General features: G+C 38.9%; 2 protein-coding genes across 4 annotated transcripts in view; one reads left to right on the top strand and one right to left on the bottom strand.

Annotated features, from left to right (window-relative positions):
* Window positions 1-14,325, top strand: part of LOC127448555 (TSC22 domain family protein 1-like) — an 81,220-nt gene extending 66,895 nt beyond the window's left edge. For 2 of the 3 annotated variants that reach the window (XM_051711190.1, XM_051711192.1), the window contains exons 2-3: window positions 12,602-12,653; window positions 13,288-14,325. In XM_051711190.1, the coding sequence (XP_051567150.1) occupies window positions 12,602-12,653; window positions 13,288-13,545 (310 nt within the window). In that variant the 3' untranslated portion in view covers window positions 13,546-14,325. Of the gene's footprint in view, window positions 1-11,476; window positions 12,112-12,601; window positions 12,654-13,287 lie in introns of those variants that run through there. The other variant, XM_051711191.1, reaches the window with a different exon arrangement.
* Window positions 14,326-15,542: 1,217 nt separating this feature from the next.
* LOC127448571 (stress-associated endoplasmic reticulum protein 2) lies at window positions 15,543-21,356 on the bottom strand. Its single transcript, XM_051711209.1, has 3 exons — window positions 21,194-21,356; window positions 16,008-16,080; window positions 15,543-15,872 (listed from the first exon to the last, which is right to left on the bottom strand). The coding sequence occupies exons 1-3, from the start codon at window positions 21,275-21,277 to the stop codon at window positions 15,832-15,834; spliced, it is 198 nt and encodes a 65-aa protein (XP_051567169.1). The 5' UTR covers window positions 21,278-21,356; the 3' UTR covers window positions 15,543-15,831.
* Window positions 21,357-21,710: the final 354 nt, after the last annotated feature.

The raw sequence follows: 21,710 nt of genomic DNA, 5'->3' as shown, positions 1-21,710 counted from the left end.
ATTAGAAGAAATTTAAAACATGAAAAGATGGAAAACATATGTACAATTTTACATTATGAATGTAAGGCCTTTTATTTGAGTGTCTCAGGAGGGCTTTGTTCCTCTGATCATCATATGTGTCAGATTAATTTGACCATTATAATGAGAAAATTATGTTCAGTCTTTCAGTATTTTCATTACGAGAAGATACAGAGGGAATCCAAGTATTTTTAGATTTTCAGAAAGCAGGTTTTGAAGTTGAAACCAAATATACCAAGTATAATTTGGTGTAATGACATGCTGATATGCAAAAGTCACCTACTTTTTATTTATTTATTTTTTTTGTCAGGTGTCTCATTTTTCATTTTAATCGGCAGAAGTGATCTCCAAGTGTGAAGAGTAGGTGAATATTTTGTTTTGTAGACATTTGCACTAATATGGAGTTAGTGTCTGCCGTGGCTTTGAAAGTGGCTTGTGGTCTTGTAATTGTGATGATTTCAAAAGTAAGATGGCAAATTGTGAAAAGCGCACAAAGGTTGCATTCAATGAAAGGTTGCATTCATTTGAGAGCTCTGAATGGTGGTAGTGAGGTCAGGTCATGGACAGCAGAGGTATATTTGGACTCTGTAATTGCTTAAATCCACTTTCAGTCAAAAATCCTGGAACAGCTAATGGTGTCCTGAGCTGCTAAGGTTCCTGCTTCATTTGGTGTTCTGCTACACTTAATTAGGATAAATGTACTATATATACTGGACGCTAGCAAAGACTTGATTTGAACATTTCAGCAGTTCAGTTCACTTGTGTGTTCAAATTGTTAATTGTGAAGATTCGATAAATAAGTCCGATTCAACACAGATTGATTGCTTGTGTCACCACTTGGAAAATGTTCTCAATGTGGCATTTTTCATATATAAAAATGTTTTAGTAAAAATGTATGTAGTGGCATATTGTTGCTATAAATGAAAATTAGTGCTGCACCGACCAGAAAATTTGAGGCCAATGCCAATTACCGATATTTTAACACTGTGATTGGCCGATACTGATCTGATAACAGATTTTTCTTTTTTAAAGTGCCCTTTGCCACACATTTGCAATTATATGTAAATGTCCCACACTGTGAAATTACATTCAATTTACATTAATTGTGAAAGGCTAACATTTATTTGAATTAAAACAGTTATGAATAGTTTTGTTGTCACTTTCAAAAATCATTGGCATACTGGCAACCAGAAAACGGCATAAGAGCATCACACACAGCACAGACAGATTCAAAAATAAAAGCACGGTCACATATATTTGCACTGTGAAATTCCGCAGATGAAGCTGGCATGGGTGGAAGTTGAGCCCGTGTGAAATCAGCAAAAAAAAATCACTGCTAAGCAACCTCTTTTTAATGCTGCACGTTAGTGTTGTCACTGTATTTTTAACAAGTGGGAACATAACTTTTTAACTTGTCATTGCATTTATTTTTTTTGACCAAAGTTTTATTCAACAGCAGTCTTACTTGTGATATATTGCTTATTATTATTATCAATACAGTGAATATTACATTTCACTATACAGTTGTAATATATTTCTGTCACAATTTAATCAATTTCAGGGCTCTAGCTTATATTTTGAAATGTGCTTCACTTTCCGGATAAACAGTTTGCGACATGGAGACTTTTAAATCGCATCTGAAATCTCATCTCTTCACACTGACCTTTGAGTCTGACAAATTAAATTTAGGACAGTTTTGGAGTGTTTGTATTTTGTGTTTTAAATTACTGGTGTTTGTATATGTGGTAATTTTATTACTGTGAAGCACTTTGGTCAGTGTTGTTTTAAATGCTATATAAATAAAGTTAAGTTGAGAGTAAAGCACAAATGCTGTGATTTATCTATTTAAATATGCAGTTTACATGTGCTGTGTGGTTCACAGTAGCTTAGTGCTCTGCTCTGTCATCTGATACAACATGTCGTGAATGATTCTCATTATGCATGAGCAGTCGGAGTTAAATTCATTCATTCAAAGTACGCATCTCTTCCAAACTAAGATTGCAGCCTTTAGCAGTTTAATAAATCACTAAGATTTTAATTTGATCATTTCAGTGTAAGGAGTAAACAGCACATGCTCAAAATGAGCATTTTAAAGTTGTCGTGTTTCAGTCATACTGCGCACTGGTACCGGATTGAGTCGGTGCTCGGTACTACCGGTACTGCAGAAACACTGGTATCGTTAAATCTTTTTTTATTTTAGTATCAACTTGGTACCGAAGTACCAGTACTTTTGACAACGCTACTGCACGTTATACTCTGGGAGTTAAAAAGAAACTCACTGTTAAAATATCATCCTTGTCCATTGTGGATATTCAGTGTAGCTGTGTATGATGCACCGCCCACACTGAGGTCGTTGCCAAACCAAACAACGAGGCGAAAGTTAGCTCAAAGATCACCAAACTTCAATCCGCGTGAGGAAATTCTTTGCCACCGGAAGTCCATTGCACAAAATTCACGATCGCGCAAATTCCCATTGAGATGACTGTATTTCACCCACAGAATTTCGCCGTGCAAAGGTATGAGTGGCCGCACCTTGAGAGATATACCCACTGTAAGCTCCAAAACCACCCCAATGAGAAATCATTAGTATCTATGATTTGTTTACCATCTTTGGTGTTTCGTTGTAAAGCAAATCACCAACTATTAAGCAACTGCATGAAGATGAAGTGCCGTTATTGAAGGTTAAACTGATATTAGTATTATTAGTGTTATTGTGACAAACATGTATATATCACTCTGATTTAAATCAGGGTTCTCACAGAATTGGGCTGGGATGATTGGCTGATGAGAGATTGAGAGCACACATGTACGATTGACACAGAAAGCTTGCAAGTTGGAGGGACTGAAACTGAAAGCGCGTATAATTGCCTAAACTGTCTATCGCACCACACCCCTGATTTTCGCTACTCTCATTACATCATGAATTCTCAGATTTGTATTTGCATGTTTATGTTGTTTAATTAATTTTTACATCTGTTTGCAGTATCTTTGTCCTATCCGTGTTTAACTGTACAGCGGGTCAGAATTACTACCGCAATGACTCTTGAAGATGGGCACCTTAATATTCATACACATGTAATTCATACAAGTTTTTAAAACAAATCGGCATATTTAAAAGTGTAAATTTGCAAATGCTTAGAATTGCCAATAACTCACCCTTCAGAGGCCACAGTGTCATGTTTCAAGGGCTGAACAAGTGCTCATTCATTATAGTAGCAGAGTATATGTGATTACATGCGTGATGCAATTGAAAAAAGATCGGCCCTGAATCTAAGCACGATCGGCCAATGGTTTATCAAAGATTTAATATGAAGATCGGCCAAATAAAATTGCTGACCAATCGATTGGTGCACCCCTAATGAAAATGATTAAATATCATTCCTCCTCAGGTTCTTTTACTGAAAAATACTCTGCGGCAACATTGCTTACTTTTTAACAGGAAGAATTCACTAAGAATGAATTGCACCCGGTAAAAGCGCTGTTTATTTCCACACGCTGTCTTTTCTCCTTTAGCAATTCATTATAGGAATTATGCTGATTAGGCAGTGGCACAAACATGCCCACACAATCTGTGCTGAATGCAATTTGCGTTAGTCGTGGTGTGAGTAATGGAAGCCGGTGTAGTTTTTGGTGCCCCCCTAGCTGGTGGAGTTTTTGGTGCCCCCCTAGGGAGTAGGTAAACCACGCAGACTGCATAATATACGTATAGGGAGCGACAGCACCGGTCAGTAATGCTACATTGAATATGAATAATACCAAGAAATTGACCCTGTATTCAGAGGGTCCCTTGCCACATCCTTCACAGTTTTGGCAATGAATGCTTTTTGAGTTATTAATAATAAAAAGTGTATATCCTTTCTTATATGCTGAGAACTTTTCTGACCCATGACTTATCAAAAATATTTTCTTCAATTATTTATCTTCTTATATATATCTGTGTTGGATTAAAAGTTTTTTTTAACGTTTTTTTATTTACTTTTTTTTTTTCCTTCACCTGCACTTGTCTTTATGACTCAGTGATTGTATTCATACATTGTTGGATCTGTGTAATTTTTTACATCTTATTGAATATTTATATTGAACCTTCTGTTTTTCAATAAAAGAAATCCACAGTTTTAGTACAATATGTGGACATTTCAGACGGTCCCTTACCACAACTGCCACAGTATTTGCACATTTCAGCACAATGTGTGGACTTTTAAGACGACCCTTTACCCACCATATAAAAAAATGTCCAGCTTATATCATTGTTAAATTAACGATCTGGAACGATTTAGCCGTGACGCCATCTGACCTGCTTACAGAACAAACCGTGTCCCGTATTGATTCGAAAAGGGACACCTCATTTCATATCTAAATAAGGGACGATCTCGTATGAGCGAAGTGTGGATGCAGAAAATCGTGAGTTTATCAGGAGGAATTGTAAATCAGGAGTACAGCGGGAGGAGGGGTGGAAAATAGGGAGAAACCTGGTAAAATTGGGAGTGTTGGCAGGTATGGGCTAGTAATATATCGCGCTTGCAAATTCCCTATGGATAATGCACAAACATGACATAGATTTCTATAGTTGTATCTGCTAATTTGGATTAAATCATCCCATAAATACTTACCAATATAAATTGTATATGTTTTCTTTTTTTAATGAAATTAGAGTGGTGTGAATCTTAAATTTATTACAATTAAAATAGTAATTAAAATAAAGTTCCCAATCATTTATTTATTTTGGTTTTGTAAGCTCTGTATTTATTTAATTCTGGGAATAATGCTTTCATATTGCTTAAGTGTCACACTTTTCTACAAGTATTTTCTGCTTATTTATTTATTAAAACTTTTTATATAAAATTAAAAGAAGAAAAAACATTGAAAGAGCTTGAGTAGAGTGATAACTGGGCACAAATGTTGCTATGGTGCAGACGCGGAGCAGGACTGTGTTTCCCAAAAGCGTCACAAGCTTAAGTTGATCGTAGAGACTGTTGGTGCTAATGGTTTCTACGTTCTACTTAGGCTTACGATCCTTTTGGGAAACACAGCCCAGGTTTCTTACCAAGGAGCATACTCAGCGGGGTTTCTCTGAAAACAGTGAATTGGGGTGCAAGAGAGGTGCAGACTGTCTCATCTGGCCGTCGTAATAGCGTTCACACTAAACAAATGTGATGCTAAATTTCTGACACTGTCAGAACTTCTTTGGAGGCTAAAGATCATCGCAAAGGCTATTAATAGGCTGTCAGTGAACCTGTCACACTAAATGTTGTAAGATTGTCGATTTTGCCCTATGACTACAGAAATCCTTTAGGATTCCCAAAATTTGTCTCAGACGGCAGAATCGTGGCTAAAATCATAGTGTGTGCACCGGGCTGAATAATGCATTTCCCCTTAAAACATTTGTTTTAGTTCTTATGTTAATCTTATCAACAAATACATAAATATTGAGCTATGTAGTCAAAAGGCTGAGAAATGTAGTTATATTACCCATCCCTACCTGAGCCCTAGTAATATTTTGAAATATTTACATCATTCATGGGCAGTACATGAAAGACCTAAGGATATCAGTTGTCATTAGCTGGCAGGAAATAATTTGTCTAGTAAATTTGTAGTAGTGAGAGTGATGAAGCATTCCTCTGCTCACAGGTTAGGTGTTGCAACACCATTATTATAACGTTCCTTCTGTGCAGATACACACCTTTTAAAACAGGTCAGAAATATGGTGGAAAGTAGCCTAACGTCATCGGTTCAACATTGTGTTGAAACTGTAAAGCTGATGTAACTGTGGGTTGTGATATATAGCCTATTCACTTCTTAAATGCAGACTATTACTTATTTCACAACTCTCTGGAGTGCTTGATTCTGACTGGTCAATTGTGGCACTCTGCAGTCAAACAAGTTTGCATAATGACCACTAAATAATAATTGGCCATTGTCCCAGGTACCCCATTCCCTACATATGCTAGTTTCATGTTTCTCCTTCCATGTTTCTTGTGTCACTTCATAGTCACAATTTCAACCCCAATCAATATCTCATGTCCATATATTTATTTATTTGGAAAGTTGCGGGTAATTAATGGGATTATATACAGTCCGTCTGTCATGGTTTTAATAAATAAGGGGGCCTGGGTAACTCAGCAAGTAAAGATGCTGACTACCACACCTGGAGTCACAAGTTCGAATCCAGGGCGTGCTGAGTGACTCCAGTCAGGCTTCCTAAGCAACCAATTGGCCCGGTTGCTAGGGTGGGTAGAGTCACATTGGGTTAACCTCCTCATGGTCACTATAATGTGGTTCTCGCTCTGGGTGGGGCGCATGGTGAGTTGTGCGTGAATGCCGCGGGGAATGACGTGAAGCCTCCATGCGCGCTAGGTCTCTACGGTAACGCGCTCATCAATTTAAACCAGAATTCAAACTGTTTAAACCAGATTTTGTGTAACTGAAAGATTGGTGGTTTGCATCATACATGTGCTTTTTCAATCATGTGGCGTATAACTCCTGGTCATCCTTCAAAGAAAAATATAAATTGATGCATTGCATCATGCAGCTCCTTATGCAAGATATTATTTCCTTTAAATTCTGGTAGAATTATTTCATTTTTTTCTAATTTGCCTGTCTGTTGTGCTCCATTGTGCCTGTGAATACATAAAAAAGAACATAGAACATAGAAACAATACAACAAGACAGATGATAAAAAAATGGAATGAAAATAAAAAGCAAATAGAAATATAAGTATATAGAAATACACAATAAGACTATATATATATATATATATATATTAGTATTTACAAATACAAAGCTGTTTTATACAGTGCAAGGGAATGTAATGCAGAAGAGGTAGGATATGTTAAATAATATAATTGACTAGGCTGTGTATTGCACGTAATTATAGTATAGTTTTAACTGTTCATGAGATGGATAGCCTGAGGGAAAAAACTGTACTTGTGCCTGACGGTTTTAGTGCTCAGTGCTCTGTAGCGTCGGCCAGAAGGCAACAGTTAAAAAAAAAAATAAGGGCTGGGTAAGTGGGGTCCAGAGTGATTTTTCCAGCCCTTTTCCTCACTCTGGAAGTGTACATTTCTTAATCCGCTCAACAGTCCGAACTGTCCTTTGTAGTCTTCTGATGTCCTATTTCATAGCTGAACCAATCCAGACAGTTATTGAAGTGCAGAGGACAGACTCAGTGACTGCTGAGTAGAACTGGATTAGCAGCACCTGTGGCAGGTTGAACTTCCTCCACTGGCAAAGGAAGTACAACCTCTGCTGGGCCTTTATCACAATGAAGTCAATGTGGGTCTCCCACTTCAGGTCCTGTAAGATGGTAGTGCACAGGAACCTGAATGACTCCACTGCTGCCACAGTGCTGTTTAGAATGATGAGCGGGGTCAATGTTGGGGTGTTCGTAGTGTCAGTAGTGTCGTCTGCAAACTTCAGGAGCTTGACAGAGGGGTCATTGGCAGTGCAGTCACTGGTATACAGGGAGTAGAGTAGTGGGGAGAGCACACATCCTTGGGGGGCAGCAGTGCTGATCATACATGTGCTGGAAGTTAATTCCCCAGTCTCACTGTGGGAACAGAGTGCTGGGTTCATTTATTCCATAGGAGAGCTGGGATGATGGCGTTGAAAGCCGAACTGAAGTCCACAAAAAGGATCCTTGCGTATGTCCCCCCTCAGTCCAGATGTTGCAGGATATGATGCAATTCCATGTTGACTGCATCATCCACAGACCTGTATGTTCTAAAAAAAAAATTGAAGGGGATCTAGAAAGGGTCCAGTGATGTCCTTCAGGTGGGCCAATACCAGTCTCTCAAATGACTTCATGACCACAGATGTCAGAGCGACAGTATGAAGTCATTAAGTCCTTTGATCTTGGGTTTCTTTGGGACAGGGATGATAGTGGACTGTTTGAAGCAGCAGGGAACTTCACACTGCTCCAGTGATCTGTTGAAGATCTGTGTGAAGATGGGGGCCAGCTGGTCAGCACAGGATTTTAGACAAGTGGGTGAAACACCATCTGGGCCCTGTGTTTTCCTTGTCTTTTGTTTCCAGAAGACCTGGCACACATCCTCTTCACAGATCTTAAATGCAGGTTGAGTAGCAGAGATGGGGGGAGGAGGGAGGTTGCAGGAGGTGTTGCGTTTGTGTGAAGTGAAGGTCAGAGCAGGTGTGGGGTGTGAGACTGGGCTTTTCAAATCTACAGTAAAACACAAGTCGTCAGCCAGTTGTTGGTTCCCTACAGTGTTGGGGGATGGTGTCTTGAAGTTAGTAATGCCTTTCAGGCCTCTCTACACTGATGCAGGGTCGTTATTAGAAAACTTGTTTTTCAGCTTCTCAGAGAAGCTTCTTTTAGCCAATTTAATTTCCTTAGTGTGTTTTTGGCCTGATAATACAAGATTTTATCCTCGCTTCTGTAATTATCCTCTTTGGCAGGACAAAGCTGTCTGAGTTTTCCTGTAAACCATGGTTTGTCATTGTTGAATGTTAAATAAGTCCTAGTAGGAATGCACATATCCTCACAGAAACTGATATATGATGTCACAGTATCTGTGAGCTCGTCCAGATCGGTGTCTGCAGCTTCAAAAACACTCCAATCCGTGCAGTCAAAGCAGGCTTGTAGTTCCAGCTCTGCTTCATTGGTCCATCTCTACAGTCTTTACTACAGGTTTAGCTGATTTTACTTTCTGCCTGTAGGTTGCAAGAAGATGAGCAAGACAGTGATCAGAGAGTCCCAAAGCTGCTCTAGGGACAGAGCGATATGCACCCTTTAATGCACTGTATAGCAGTGGTCCAGTATATTTCTGTCTTCTATATCTTCTTTAACATTGTTACATCTGTACACCAACATTCATTGATGTAAAAGCATGTTCCACTGCCTCTCGTTTTCCCCGTTAACTCCGAAACGCGATCCACTCTGAATAGCTGAAAGCCTGGCAGATGTAATGGGCTGTCTGGAATGGCATCACTCAGCCAGGTTTCTGTGAAGCGCAAGGCAGCAGAGTTTGAAAAGTCCTTGTTTGTACAGGTGAGATGTAGTTCATCCGTTTTGTTAGGGAGAGAGCAGAGATTCGCTAGATTAATACTCTGTTAGAAAGTTAATAGACTGTTAGAAAGCCGCACTGTCGGAACTTGACCAGCGCTCGGGCTCTCTTCCCTTGCCTGCGTCTCAGTGCTCTTACAGAACAGCTGCGCCTCCAACTAAAATATCCAGCAAAACATCAGAATAGTCAAAAACCAGGAAAAGATTGTCTGGTACGTGCTGCCGAATGTTCAGCAGTTCGTCCCTGGTAAAACTGATTGGAAAAAAATACTAAACGCAGGACAAAAAAAAAAAAATGACAACAAAAGAATTGGAGTGCTCCACACAGAGGCGGACATCTGTGGCACCATCTTCAAGGTTAAAACACAATAACATATGATACATAGTTACGATGAACATCATGCATTTTGTTAAAGATAAAAATATATGTCCTGTTTTTTGACAGCTGAATCTATGCTAAGGTTTAGGAGCAATGCAAACCAAGCGTGTGTGCAGGCTCAAATCATTTGAAGCACGCTGATATGCAGTTAAACATGTTAATTAAAGCTCACATGAGATTAGTTAGTTGCGCCTAAATCTTATGGGACAGAGTGTTTTCTAAACGTGTTAGAGATGCTTTCCTGATGCTTTCGGGCCAGGGTTTTCAGCCAGGGGTCTGAGGACAGATATAAAAAACTATAGCATTTTCTTTACAAATTTACATATAGTCAGTAGATTTTAAACTTTATTTGTAAATGTGGTATATTAAAGACCCCCTCCAGTGAAAATCCAGTTTTTAACCTTGTTTACATGTCCATATAGTGTTTTTTATACGCGACATACCATGAGTGAAATCAGCAGTCAACGCCATGGCTGAGCATTTTCGCCTTGGAACTGCAGTCTTCCAAAGACAATCTCAAAAACACGGATTCAGACAGCCAGGGTTTCATTCATCACAAACCTAAGGAAACAATCCCGTCAACTTGCGGGGTGGGGTTTCCATATCAATAGCGTACCCTAACGGTGAAGCAAGGGGTATCAGGAGAAGCCAGGCGTAGCTAAGTATCGGTATTTTGCAAGACATGTTCTGTTTTCAGATGTAAAGTTGCAAATGGACAAATGGTGAGCCTTTGTGTATTACCAAAGGATCTGAAAATCCTAGATAAATGGGTGCAGTTTATTTGGAAAAATCGTAATGTCCCAGCAAAACTTCCAGAGAAAACTCGGGTTTGCAGTAGTCATTTTCCAGAGAAATGTTTTGAAAATGTTATCCAAAAACAGATGGGTTTTGCCACTAAACTTACATTGAAGCCCAACGCAGTTCCATCAGTTTATCCTGGGGATGCAACGAGCCCGAGGTGCAGGCAAGCGGTGCAGGGGTGAGTGGAGATGGAGGCAGGGACTAATTTGCATATTCATAGATCTGCGCATATTAAATGAAGCACAGGTGTAGAGTTATATCTTAGGGTGTGTTCACACTTGTAGTTCGGTTCTCTTGGTTCTCTTGGTCCGGACCAAAAAAGAAAATGATACAATTAGTCCTGGTTCGTTTAGCGTTCACACTGGCATTTTTAACACCGAACCTAAAGATATAAAATAAAAGGCATAAGGATAAGGTCATAACCTGATTGGACAGCTTTTATGACGTATATTTTGCGACGGAACTTGCCGAACATCCAAAACAATGCTGGCTGCTGGGCTAAATGTGCTCGTTGGACCCACTTTCCCTTAACCTATCACTGAACATTTTGAACACTTGAGCATTTTTGTGCATTTTTTTTCCAGTATACTGGAAATATGCTCATCGGACCAAATGTTAATAAGGAACTTTACCACATCATTGCTCCATGTTTGCCCTTTGATCATTTTGTTTTGCGTACACCGCTCTTACCACTCTTTCTATGTTAATAAATCACGTGATTTGTATGGTCGCATCTTGTGACATCACATCCTGTTATTGGTCCGTTTAGACGTCTGTGGTCCATGCTGCGTTCATATATCAGTCGAACCGCACCAGAGTTCGTTTGGAAGCGGACCGAGACCCCACTATTCAGGTGGTTTGGTGTGCACCAAGGTTCAGATGGCAGCGTTCACAGTTCGCACTAACAGAGCAATCGCACCAGAGTTCGTTTTAATTGAACCAAACCTGCCAAGTGTGAACACACTCTAAGCCATTTTAAGGCACGAAGGGATTACTTTCGGGGGGGGACTTATAAATATGTTATTTTGATTAACAAATATTGATTTTTAGGGATTAAACCAGTGACTGGAGAGGGACTTTAATGATCTGAACATAATAGAATGTTATATTAATTTATTAATGAAAGTGTTACAGAGGAAAGCTATCTTTTTATTTTGGGGGTCTGGATGTGTGTGTGGGGGGTGGGGAATCTCTGGATCTGTAAAGGTTGAAAAAAAAAAAAAAAAAAACCCTGAGGGAGTCCTCTGCTCTCCACTGCAGTTCCGCTCATTGCCGATAAGTGGCGACATGTAAACACCGTTCATACTCATCTGATTTCGTCCTTGTTTTTAATCAAACAAAACAGCCTAGATAACATTTTGGCGAACATGGTATTACAGAAGAAGAAAATAAAACATGCAGCTCCTTTATTTTTTGGTCTGAAAGCCCATGCAATAACATCTTGACCAAGTCGGAAGAGCGTGAAGCAGGAGCGTCACTGCATATATTAGTCAAATGTGCCTCGTTCTCCGCCAATGGCGCGCTGCGCTGTGCTGCGTGAAATAAGTTATGCAAATACCACAGACTGCAGATATTCACCAGCGCAGAGATGAGCTGACCTTGGAGTTTCTTTGTGCTTCTGCACTGGATGTACGGTCTCCTGATAAAGCGAGCTTTTCTGCCGGAGAGTCAAGCGCTCACCGCACAATATTCCTGCAAACGTACACAAAGGATGTAATATTCAGAAGACCACACGCTCGCTTCCGCGCTCGATTTCATATGGGTGAAATAGCATGAATTCTCCATGCTATTCCGTGGCGATGGATCTTGGTGTTTGTCAGCTTAGAAATTTCTCCATATCTTTCCTCTCGTCGTTGTTGGGGACCGAGACTTCGTCCGTCAAAATCGACAATAGGTAAAATGTCTAAACTGTTATATGAGCAAAAAAAAAAAAAAAAGAAACTCCCCGTTTATAACGCTTCAGTCCTGCACGCAGTGTGTTTTTCGAGGAAAATACCACCGAGATGAAAACATGCGCGGTTTTGTTTTGTAAAATTAGCCTCTACATTTCTGGCTGATCGTTTTATTGCTAATATTCGTGGTTTTGTAAGCAGCTCGCCTGCTTTTTTAGTCTGTCTAAAAATAAAACAATGCAGCTGTGCTATAACATCTTTACCTCTAGTCTAAATGATTATAACATGTTTATTAAGGCCACAGAAAACGATAGCGTTTGATTTGTTTTAGAAATTTCCAGAGAAAATCGTGTTGTACTGTAGATGTTGCTTTAAACGATGCTTTTCGACCAGCTACGGATTTAGAATAATGCATGTGTTATTGTCATTGCTTTATTTGCTGTAAGTGATGTATTTAAGCAGTGAATTAACGATTGCCTTTTCCCCTCACAGCTCATCGGGTGCCAGTGTTGTGGCTATAGACAACAAAATTGAACAAGCAATGGTAAGTCATGTTTTTACCCCTCTTCATAAATACTATTACATATTTCAAAAGTGACGGAGATCATTTGTTTGTTTGCTGTAAACAGACTGTTGAGTTACATCAGTATCAGTGGAATTAATTTTGCAATCATTATCAAATGCATTGTTTCCCTTGCCATTATGTACGCTTGGCTTTGCTCGCATTTTGGCATTTTGCTTAATTCACGTGGTAAGACATTTCAGCATCGGTAAATTTAGTTTGGGGGATAAAGCGATCCGTGTTTGTTTGCCGACTTGCCTGGGGGTTTGCCTGCGCGTACTCACGCGATCCGTGCGCCTTGTTACTGTTGCTAGGCAAACCCCAAAGCTTTTACACCCAGTTAAAAATATCTCTGCTTCTGATTGGCCTGACGCCGTGTGGGACGTCCATTTTGTGCGTTTGCTGACGCTGAGCAGTGGTATAAAGGGAGGGAGGGACTGTGGGAAGAGAGTAGAATAATGCAGGTAGCCATTGCATTTATTTGCTTTATTATAAACTCCTACAAGCTGTAGCTCAGTAGATTTGTTTTTCCACACCACATCATAAATCCGGCTCACCAGTGTTTTAATAAAACAAAAAGAACACCTGGAAATAACTGTTTGTCATCTATTCTCAGGATCTGGTGAAGAGTCACTTGATGTATGCGGTTCGGGAGGAAGTGGAGGTGTTGAAAGAACAGATTAAAGAACTGATTGAGAGAAATTCTCAGCTTGAACAGGAAAACAACCTGCTGAAGAACCTGGCCAGTCCGGAGCAACTTGCACAGTTCCAGGCACAAGTTCAAAACGGTTCGCCGCCTTCGTCCACGCAAGGAGTGCAGCCGCCTGCACCGTCGGCCCAACTCGCAGCACAAAACTCCGGACCATCAGCATAGCATGGAATGAGATTCCTGTTAAGGGCAATGAGTGGCTTCAAAGCGAAGCTTACAAGCAAACATGCCTCACTCACATGTAGACTGACAAAATTTGCACACCTTTCAAAACTTGACACACCAATGACAATCCAGTTGGCCGTTGACCAATATTGGACGTTGCCAAAAACCCTTGGGACTGCAATTGTCAGGTGGAAGTGAATAATCTGAGAGGACACAACATAAAGAATCACTGTGCCTGTGTCTAAAAGTAATGTTGTTTTTTATTAAGGCTGTTAAGGCTGCTTTCAATGTCTCGCTTACCTTTGTAATGTAAATGCTGACTGTGGTCTTTTCAGACTGCGAGTTTATAATAAAGCAAGCACTTTTATGGTGACGAATGTGATGAAACTTTGAACATCTGCCAATCTGTGCCCCCATCTGGCATAGGGAAGGTAGATGCGATGACGACTTAATAGTTGCATTGGCATAATCAAGAAACTTTGAAGAAAAATGAGGAGGAATGATCCAATGTCCTAATTCGTTTTCTTGCAAATTCCTGGCTGCTTATTGCGCAAGAATTACGGATAAGAAGTGAGCTGGATTTCGAGGTGGGCAGGCTGATGTATATTGTTGTAAGTATTTTGTAAAATAGCGACATCATGTGAAGCGTTTTCAGAGACACCATATAGGTTGTACAGACTTAAAGGGTAGAAGAGGTAGTTGTCTTGCTGAGAGACAACCCTTTTTTTTTTCTTTTTTTTTTTAATGGTGTTAAAACAGGATCAGTCTTGTGATAGTTATCTCACATATTGAAATTACTCATCTAACACCTACTGTACACTACTATGTTCACTTGAAATGATTTGAAGTATTACGCCCATGTGTTTTCTGTTTTCAGTTTTGACAGTGAGGTATTCTGGATCAATCCAATTAACTAACAATTACTCTTCTTGACTATCATACAGTAGCTGACATGGATTTTGCGTTGTGAACAAGTTGTATGCTTATGTTCTGTGCATGTTCTCAAACCAGGAGATAAGTTGTAAAATACTGTTATTGCACTTGCCAGTTGCACTTCACAACTCTCAATAAAGTTATGTTTGTGAACATGGTTGTGATGCTTTCACTTTCGTGACATGGAGATTGTTTAAATTGGACCAGGCATAGAAATGCTAAAGAGGTTGCTAAAGGATTTATAAGGATTGTTAAGTGCCAAGCTTGTACATAGACTGGCGAGTATTTAACTTTTGTATCTTTGGTTGGTTGATTGTAATGACCTGTCATTCACTTGTAGTTCAGAACTCAATTACAGATATTTAGAATACATTTCTTACTAGTTGAAATTCCAATTTCACATATCAGCAATGCATTTCTTACTAATAAAAATGATGATTTTTTTATAACAAAAATTACATTGTTACTATTGCAAATGTCCATTCCATTCATGTCTGGAATGTGTATCTCTGAACAGGCTCCAATGACTTTTTCACATGTCCAAGTGATGCTCTATGTCTAAAATGGGTCATTTTTTAAATGACACTTTATAGTACAATGATCCTTAATTTCATAATAAACCTTAAGGCATTAACGGCTATTTAACTTTATAAGATAACTATCTTAGTGACACTGACACAAATCTAAACGACAGTGATTATATTTAAAATGACCTCACTCTTTGCCGTCTCAAACTACAAAGCTAGCCAGTAAAAACTCTTTGTTAGGGTAGTAGTGGACGTTCAAAGAATAAGGATCAAGACTTGAAACCCAGGTGATTCATAGACTTTAAAAACATATCCCTGACTGTCGTCATCAGCCAGCTCCTGCATGGATGGATTCATTAGATGTTTTTAACTATTATCTCATGTAACATATCAAGGTCCACATTTAAAAAAGTGACAAAAATATGAACACCGTTAACACAAATGTACAGTTTTGAAAAAGCAGAATGTATATGAGTCAATATCCAAATATGTTTGAGGTTTATTTGAAAAAGGTTTGCACAAACACTGTTTAGAGAAATAGATGATAGCATGCAATCAGTGATCACAAATACATATGACAAAAGTGATAAAACGTGAGGAGTCAACAACAACAATGGCTCTGTAGAAAAGCACTTGTTCCCTTCTTCCAAGGACACTGTAAACATGTGTGACAATGTCATGTAGTATTGTACACTTGATCCAGCTCCACATAAAACCTTCGGACCCACAAGAAGGATTTTGACCATCTGGTCTTCCATCGGTTTGTGTCCAGTCACCAATAAATGTCATTCAGATGCAAGGCAGAGTATATGAAGAATTCTGGGACTCACATTCCCATTCGAATACTTTGAATGATCTGAAAAATGGCTGAAAGAGGAAAAAATATCAACTCTAAAATTCCAGATTCAGTCCATTGTTTGTTATTGTTATTAAGGTCTATAATCGCAAAAGCAATCGGCACATAACTTATAATTACAGGGTAAATACAAATTCTAGTATTACCTGATCCACATACAACAAATACAAAGAGTGCCAAGAGCCACGGCCCCACAGGATATTTCTCTTCTTGTGGTCGCTGAAACAGAGCAAATCAAAAATTAGGGACTACAAATTTTTTTTCTAGTTGTGCACACCTCATAAATATTTCAATTGCTACACTGAAAAAAATGTGCGTCATGTGGTAACATCTAAATTAACTGCCATTATTCATTTCAAAATATATATTTTTTAACATCACTAAATCAACCTGAATACACTACACCTACAAAAGTAATTAGATCCGGTAGAAATAACTTCTTAAAGGAATATTCCAGGTTCACTATAAATTAAGCTCAATCGACAGCATTTGTGGCATGACATTGGTTACCACAAAAATATTTTAAACTCATGCTTTCTTTATTATAAAAAAGCACAAATCTGGAACTTTTCAAATGGAAGTGAATGGGGTCAATCTGTAAACATTAAATAATCACACAAGACGTAAACAATATACTGTACATCTTAATATGATTTAGTGTTGTAAAAAAGTTATATGCAATATTACAAATTCGTTGCCATGACGACACAACGGGGTAAACCCTATAAGATTTAATATATTAAAATCAGGTAGAACAGAGATTTTATTACACTAGAGTCATGCTAACACATACTGTATAATGATACTTTTAAAACAGTTTGTGTTTTATTGTTTTTGGACTGGCCTCATTCATGTCTCTTCTAAGTGCCTAACAGTAACCACGATATATAAAAAAACGAGGGACGAGTCAAAAATATTTTCAGTGGTAATCAACATTATGCTACAAATGTTGTCGATCGAGGTTAAAGCTGAAGTGTGCAATTTTCTGCACCACTACCATCACCGAACGGAATTGCAAAAATAAATGTTTGTTTTCAAACAACTTTCTGAAAAAAAGTCTGCTGTTGATCGAACATACAGAAAGTCCCGTCCGCAACTCGCGCCATTGGTTGAGTCAATGTCATTCCATCCTAGGGCCCGGGGTGTGAGGGGGCCCAGGATGGCTGACCAAAGGGGACTATAAAAATGACCGCGGGCCAGAAGGGCGGTAAAAAAATGACCGAGGGGGCAACTCCCTCCCCCCGGAAGGGCAAAACAACTGAGGGGAACAACCTCCCACATCACCCCACCCGCCAGAGGCAAAAACGGCCTGGCATGTATATCTATCACAAATGGATTTACAAAATGCCCAGATAGTGTAAATATTTCCAAATATTTTCAAGACAATTAGAAAATAATTGAATTAAATGTATTTTGATATATTTTCATGTTTTGTTTTTCATTTATCAAAGAGATGATGCAATAAATGTAGAACAGAATTCATACTTTCACACTGAAATGTCATGGAATGCAACTGGTTGTCAAACACATTGAGCTACACATAACACAGAAGCTACACACGTGTATTTTCTCAGGAACCTTTTTTTTTTTTTTTTGTCTAAGTAGATGCACAATATACATAATTTCAGTAGTACACACAAATGACAATAGTCATATCATACTGTTCATTTACACTTGCTATAGTTTGCTTCCATGTTGTTTCTTCATCAAAAAGCAGTGTCAAATGTTAATTACGTCAATCACTGAAACATCAGCACCACCTGGAGAAAGAAATAGCATGTATATGTGTACATGCATTTGGAATACTGATAATTTACCATTGTTGCACAGAAAATCAATGTGATATAGTAGTCATTTGCCTGAATATAGTACTCATTTGTCTTGTAATGAACAAAGAAATAGATATCCTGTGATAGTAAACTTACAGTATCTAGATATGAAATAAATAATCATAAAAATATAGAAATATAACTTACGGAAGTAAAAAGAATGACACTACACTGCGTGCCCAATTATTAGGAAAATTGTATTCCTCAGGATTAATTTTATTGTTGAACAAACACAATGCTCTCAGTCAATCCAAAATGTTATTGAACATCAAACCTGAATGTTTAACAAAGAAAAAGTGAGTTTTGTCTTTCTCAGGGGAATATATAAGTGTGCACAATTATTAGGCAATTAAAATACAAAAATAATTTCTCCCAACTCAATTGTTTATTCTCAATTTTTTGAGTAGGTGCAACAAATAAGTAACACAAAATGACAATTAAATAACATTTTTGGCTTAAATATTCAGTGATCAATATAGCCACCCTTCTTTTCAATAACTGCCATGAGCCTTCCATCCATGGAGTCTGTCAGTTTCTTGATCTGTTCACGATCAACTTTTGCTGAAGCAGCAACTACAGCCTCCCAAATGCTGTTCAAAGAGGTGTACTGTCTTCCCCACGTTTGAGAAGGGTCCACAAGTTCTCAGTAGGATTTAAGTCAGGTGAGGAAGGGGGCAAAGTCATTATTTGGGCATCTTTGAGGCCCTTGCTGGCTAGCCAAGCAGTGGAGTACTTGGATGCATGTGATGGAGCATTGTCCTGCATGAAGATCATTGCCTTCTTGAATGCTGAGGACTTCTTCCTGTACCACTGCTTGAAGAAAGTACTTTCCAGAAACTGGCAGTAGGTTTGAGAGTTGAGTTTCAGTCCATCTTCTACTCGAAAAGGTCCAACTACCTCATCCTTAATGATAGCAGCCCATACCAGTACCCCTCCTCCACGTTTCTGGCACCTGACTCAAAGTGGTGCCCTGTGTCCATTAGTGATCCAGCCACGGACCCATCCATCTGGTCCATCAAGAGTCACTCTCATTTTATCTGTCCATAAAACCGTTGAAAAATCTGTCTTCATGTATTTCTTTGCCCAATCTTGACGCTTCAACTTGTGAATATATTCAGTGGTGGTCGTGTTTCAGCCTTCTTGACCTTGACCATGTCTCTGAGCACTTGGCACCTTGTACTTCTGGACACTCCAGGTAGGTTGCAGTTCTGGAATATGGTAGCATTGGAGGATAATGGGTTCCTGGTAGCTTCATGTTTAATTCTTCTCAAGTCTTTTGCAGTTAATTTGCACCTTTTCTTCTCCATGCGTCTTTTGCGCCCCAGTTGACTATTCGCAACAAAACGTTTGATTGTCCGGTGGTCAAGCCTCAATAGTTTAGATAATTCAAGAGTGTTGCATCTGTCTGAAGGCATTTTACAATATTTGACTTTTCAGTGTCAGTTAAATCTCTTTTTTGGCCCATTTTACCTGAGGTAATGAAGCTGCCTAATAATTATGCACACCTTGATATAAGGTGTTAGTCACTTTCGCCACACCCTCCCTCATTACACAAATACATACCACCTGAAAATGATTGACTCCAATAAGCATTCAAGTTTATATGGTTTGGAGTTGGAAAATGTGCATGGAAATAATGATAAGATCAGAATACTCACTTGCCTAATAATTGGGCACGCAGTGTATTATATACATAGGGTCTCTAATGACCCTATTCATTTGTGGTACTTAAGCCATTCTAAAAAAAAAAAAATTATATATATATATATATATATATATATATATATATATATATCTCTTTTTTTTCATAATTTTTTTTTTCTTTACACTATTTGTAAGAGAAAGACTGAGGAATACTAAAGAGGTGTGGACATAACTCCAAAAAATGTATGTGGCACAGGGGGTGGAATGAGTCCCGGGTCACTAAAGACCAGAGATATGTGTTTAAGGGTAAAGGTACATATAGTTCACCCAAAAATGAAAATTCTCTCATCATTTACTCACCTTCATGCCATCCCAGATGTGTATGACTTCCTTTCTTCTGCAGAACACAAATGAAGATTTTTAGAAGAATATTTCAGCTCTGTAGGTCCATACAATGCAAGTGAATAGTGATCAAACCTTCAAAAATCACATAAAGGAAACAGAGAAGTAATCCATAAGACTCCAGTGGTTAAATCCATGTCTTCAGAAGCGATATAATATGTGCGGGTGAGAAACAGGTCAATATTTAAGTCCTTTTTTACTCTAAATCTCCACTTTCACTTTTACATCTGAAAGTCACATGTGGTGCCTGTTTAGTTTCACATTTACATCTGAAAGTTAAAGTTAAAGTGGAAATTTAGAGTTAAAAAAGGACTTAATTTTGATCTGTTGGTCACCCACACTTACAATATTGCTTTAGTATTACCACTGGAGTATTATGGAGTACTTTTGTGCTGCCTTTATGAGATTTTTGGAGCTCCAAAGTTCTGGTCACCATTTACTTTCATTGTATGGACCTACAGAGCTGAGATATTCTTATAAAAATCTTCATTTATGTTCTGCAGAAGAAAGAAAGTCATACACATCTGGAATGGCATGAGGGTGAGTAAATGATGAGAGAATTTTCATTTTTGGGTGAACTATCCCTTTAAGGTAACAATTGCAGGTTGACACTTTTTACACTGAAATGGCTCTTTGTGAGTGCAATATCTACACAATGATTTGTAAAAATGATTATCCTGTTATTATGAATGACTGGGAAATTTCATTGGAGAAAAGGTGTGGGAACATAAAACTTAAGCCAAGGCCACATAAACAAGCAATCCATACATGAAATCTCATCATGCCACGCTCAGTTATTTGTAAAGCTATTCTGCTTGAATCAAAGGTGGCAAAAAGCTATTTCTAGTCCACACAGGACCAACCATTAAACTTCACTTGGCTCCACATGGATGTTGACACAAGCACTATTGGCTCGCTCTTATCACGATGGCTGAATTCTCTGAAACCATCTTTTTCATCATGCCATATTCTCATAGCACAACACCCTGACACATTTATGAAAAGGTGACAGTCCACAAAATATTTAATTGAAGCCTGAGGTAGATGCCCTGAGCCAGTTAAACTATACATTTACAAGGGAGGGTCACCATGGTCAGGTTAGTTTTGTACATCTGCCATCACTTCGTGCAACAGTGGCCATGGAAACAACATAGGCGTCAACGTTAAATCGGTCTGCTTTACATCAAGTTGACTCATATACATAGAGCACGTAGCGAGAGACACTGTGATTATGTAAAACAATAGCGTGTTTATGTTACATGTGAATTAAGCCAGCAGCAGTACTGGATTTAATGGACGTTAATAACCTACTTATACTCGCTTTATATGAGGTTTATTACAACAGCATCGTGAAACACTGATTAGGTCTCTAGACTAATCACAGTAACACCCAAATCAAGCACATATACAAGAAATCGGTTCACGATAATCATTCCGACGACGAATGACAATCTTACCAGAGTCTTGGCCACGTTCCCCCTCTGAGTGATGTTTTTGCTGTGCTTCTCGTTTGCCATCCGGATTCTTTGTTTTGCTACCATCTTCCGGCACTGTAAATGTGTTTAAACTGAACGCTACAGTAAAATCAGATATATTGCTTTATCTGCGGTGATGCTTCAGTCCCCGTTTCCCTGCACCTGCCCCCCTAAACTGAATTATGCGGGACGGAAGTGCGCCTCCATGTACCCTAGACGAGCTCCATCTCACAGCTGTAGGGGAGACCGGGGCTAGTTGTCACACTCTTTACTCCACTCAGTAGGTAGGTATGTTTTTAAGTCAACATCTGTGTAGGCACATATCAAAAAGTCTTGTCTACAAAAATAGCTCATGAATATTTCAACCGTGATACAGTTTATTAGTGGGGGCAGTGGTGGCTTAGCAGTTAAAGGCTCTGGGTTACTGATCAGAAGGTTGGGGGTTCAAGCCCCAGCACTGCCAAGATGCCACTGTTGGGCCCTTGAGCAAGGCCCTTGA

The sequence above is a fragment of the Myxocyprinus asiaticus genome, chromosome 11 (assembly GCF_019703515.2).
Source record: "Myxocyprinus asiaticus isolate MX2 ecotype Aquarium Trade chromosome 11, UBuf_Myxa_2, whole genome shotgun sequence".
NCBI classification, from domain to species: Eukaryota; Metazoa; Chordata; class Actinopteri; order Cypriniformes; family Catostomidae; genus Myxocyprinus; species Myxocyprinus asiaticus.
The sequence above is the reverse complement of the archived record's forward strand: the minus strand, read 5'-3'. Positions and strand labels throughout refer to the sequence as shown.

Coding starts and splice junctions, on each gene's coding strand:
- LOC127448571 (XM_051711209.1), bottom strand. CDS start 21,277: ATGGTAGCAAAACAAAGAATCCGGATGGCAAACGAGAAGCACAGCAAA. Junction 16,081..21,193: donor GGAACGTGGCCAAGACTCTG/GTAAGATTGTCA, acceptor GCTCTGTTTCAG/CGACCACAAGAAGAGAAATA. Junction 15,873..16,007: donor ATTTGTTGTATGTGGATCAG/GTAATACTAGAA, acceptor TTCCTCTTTCAG/CCATTTTTCAGATCATTCAA.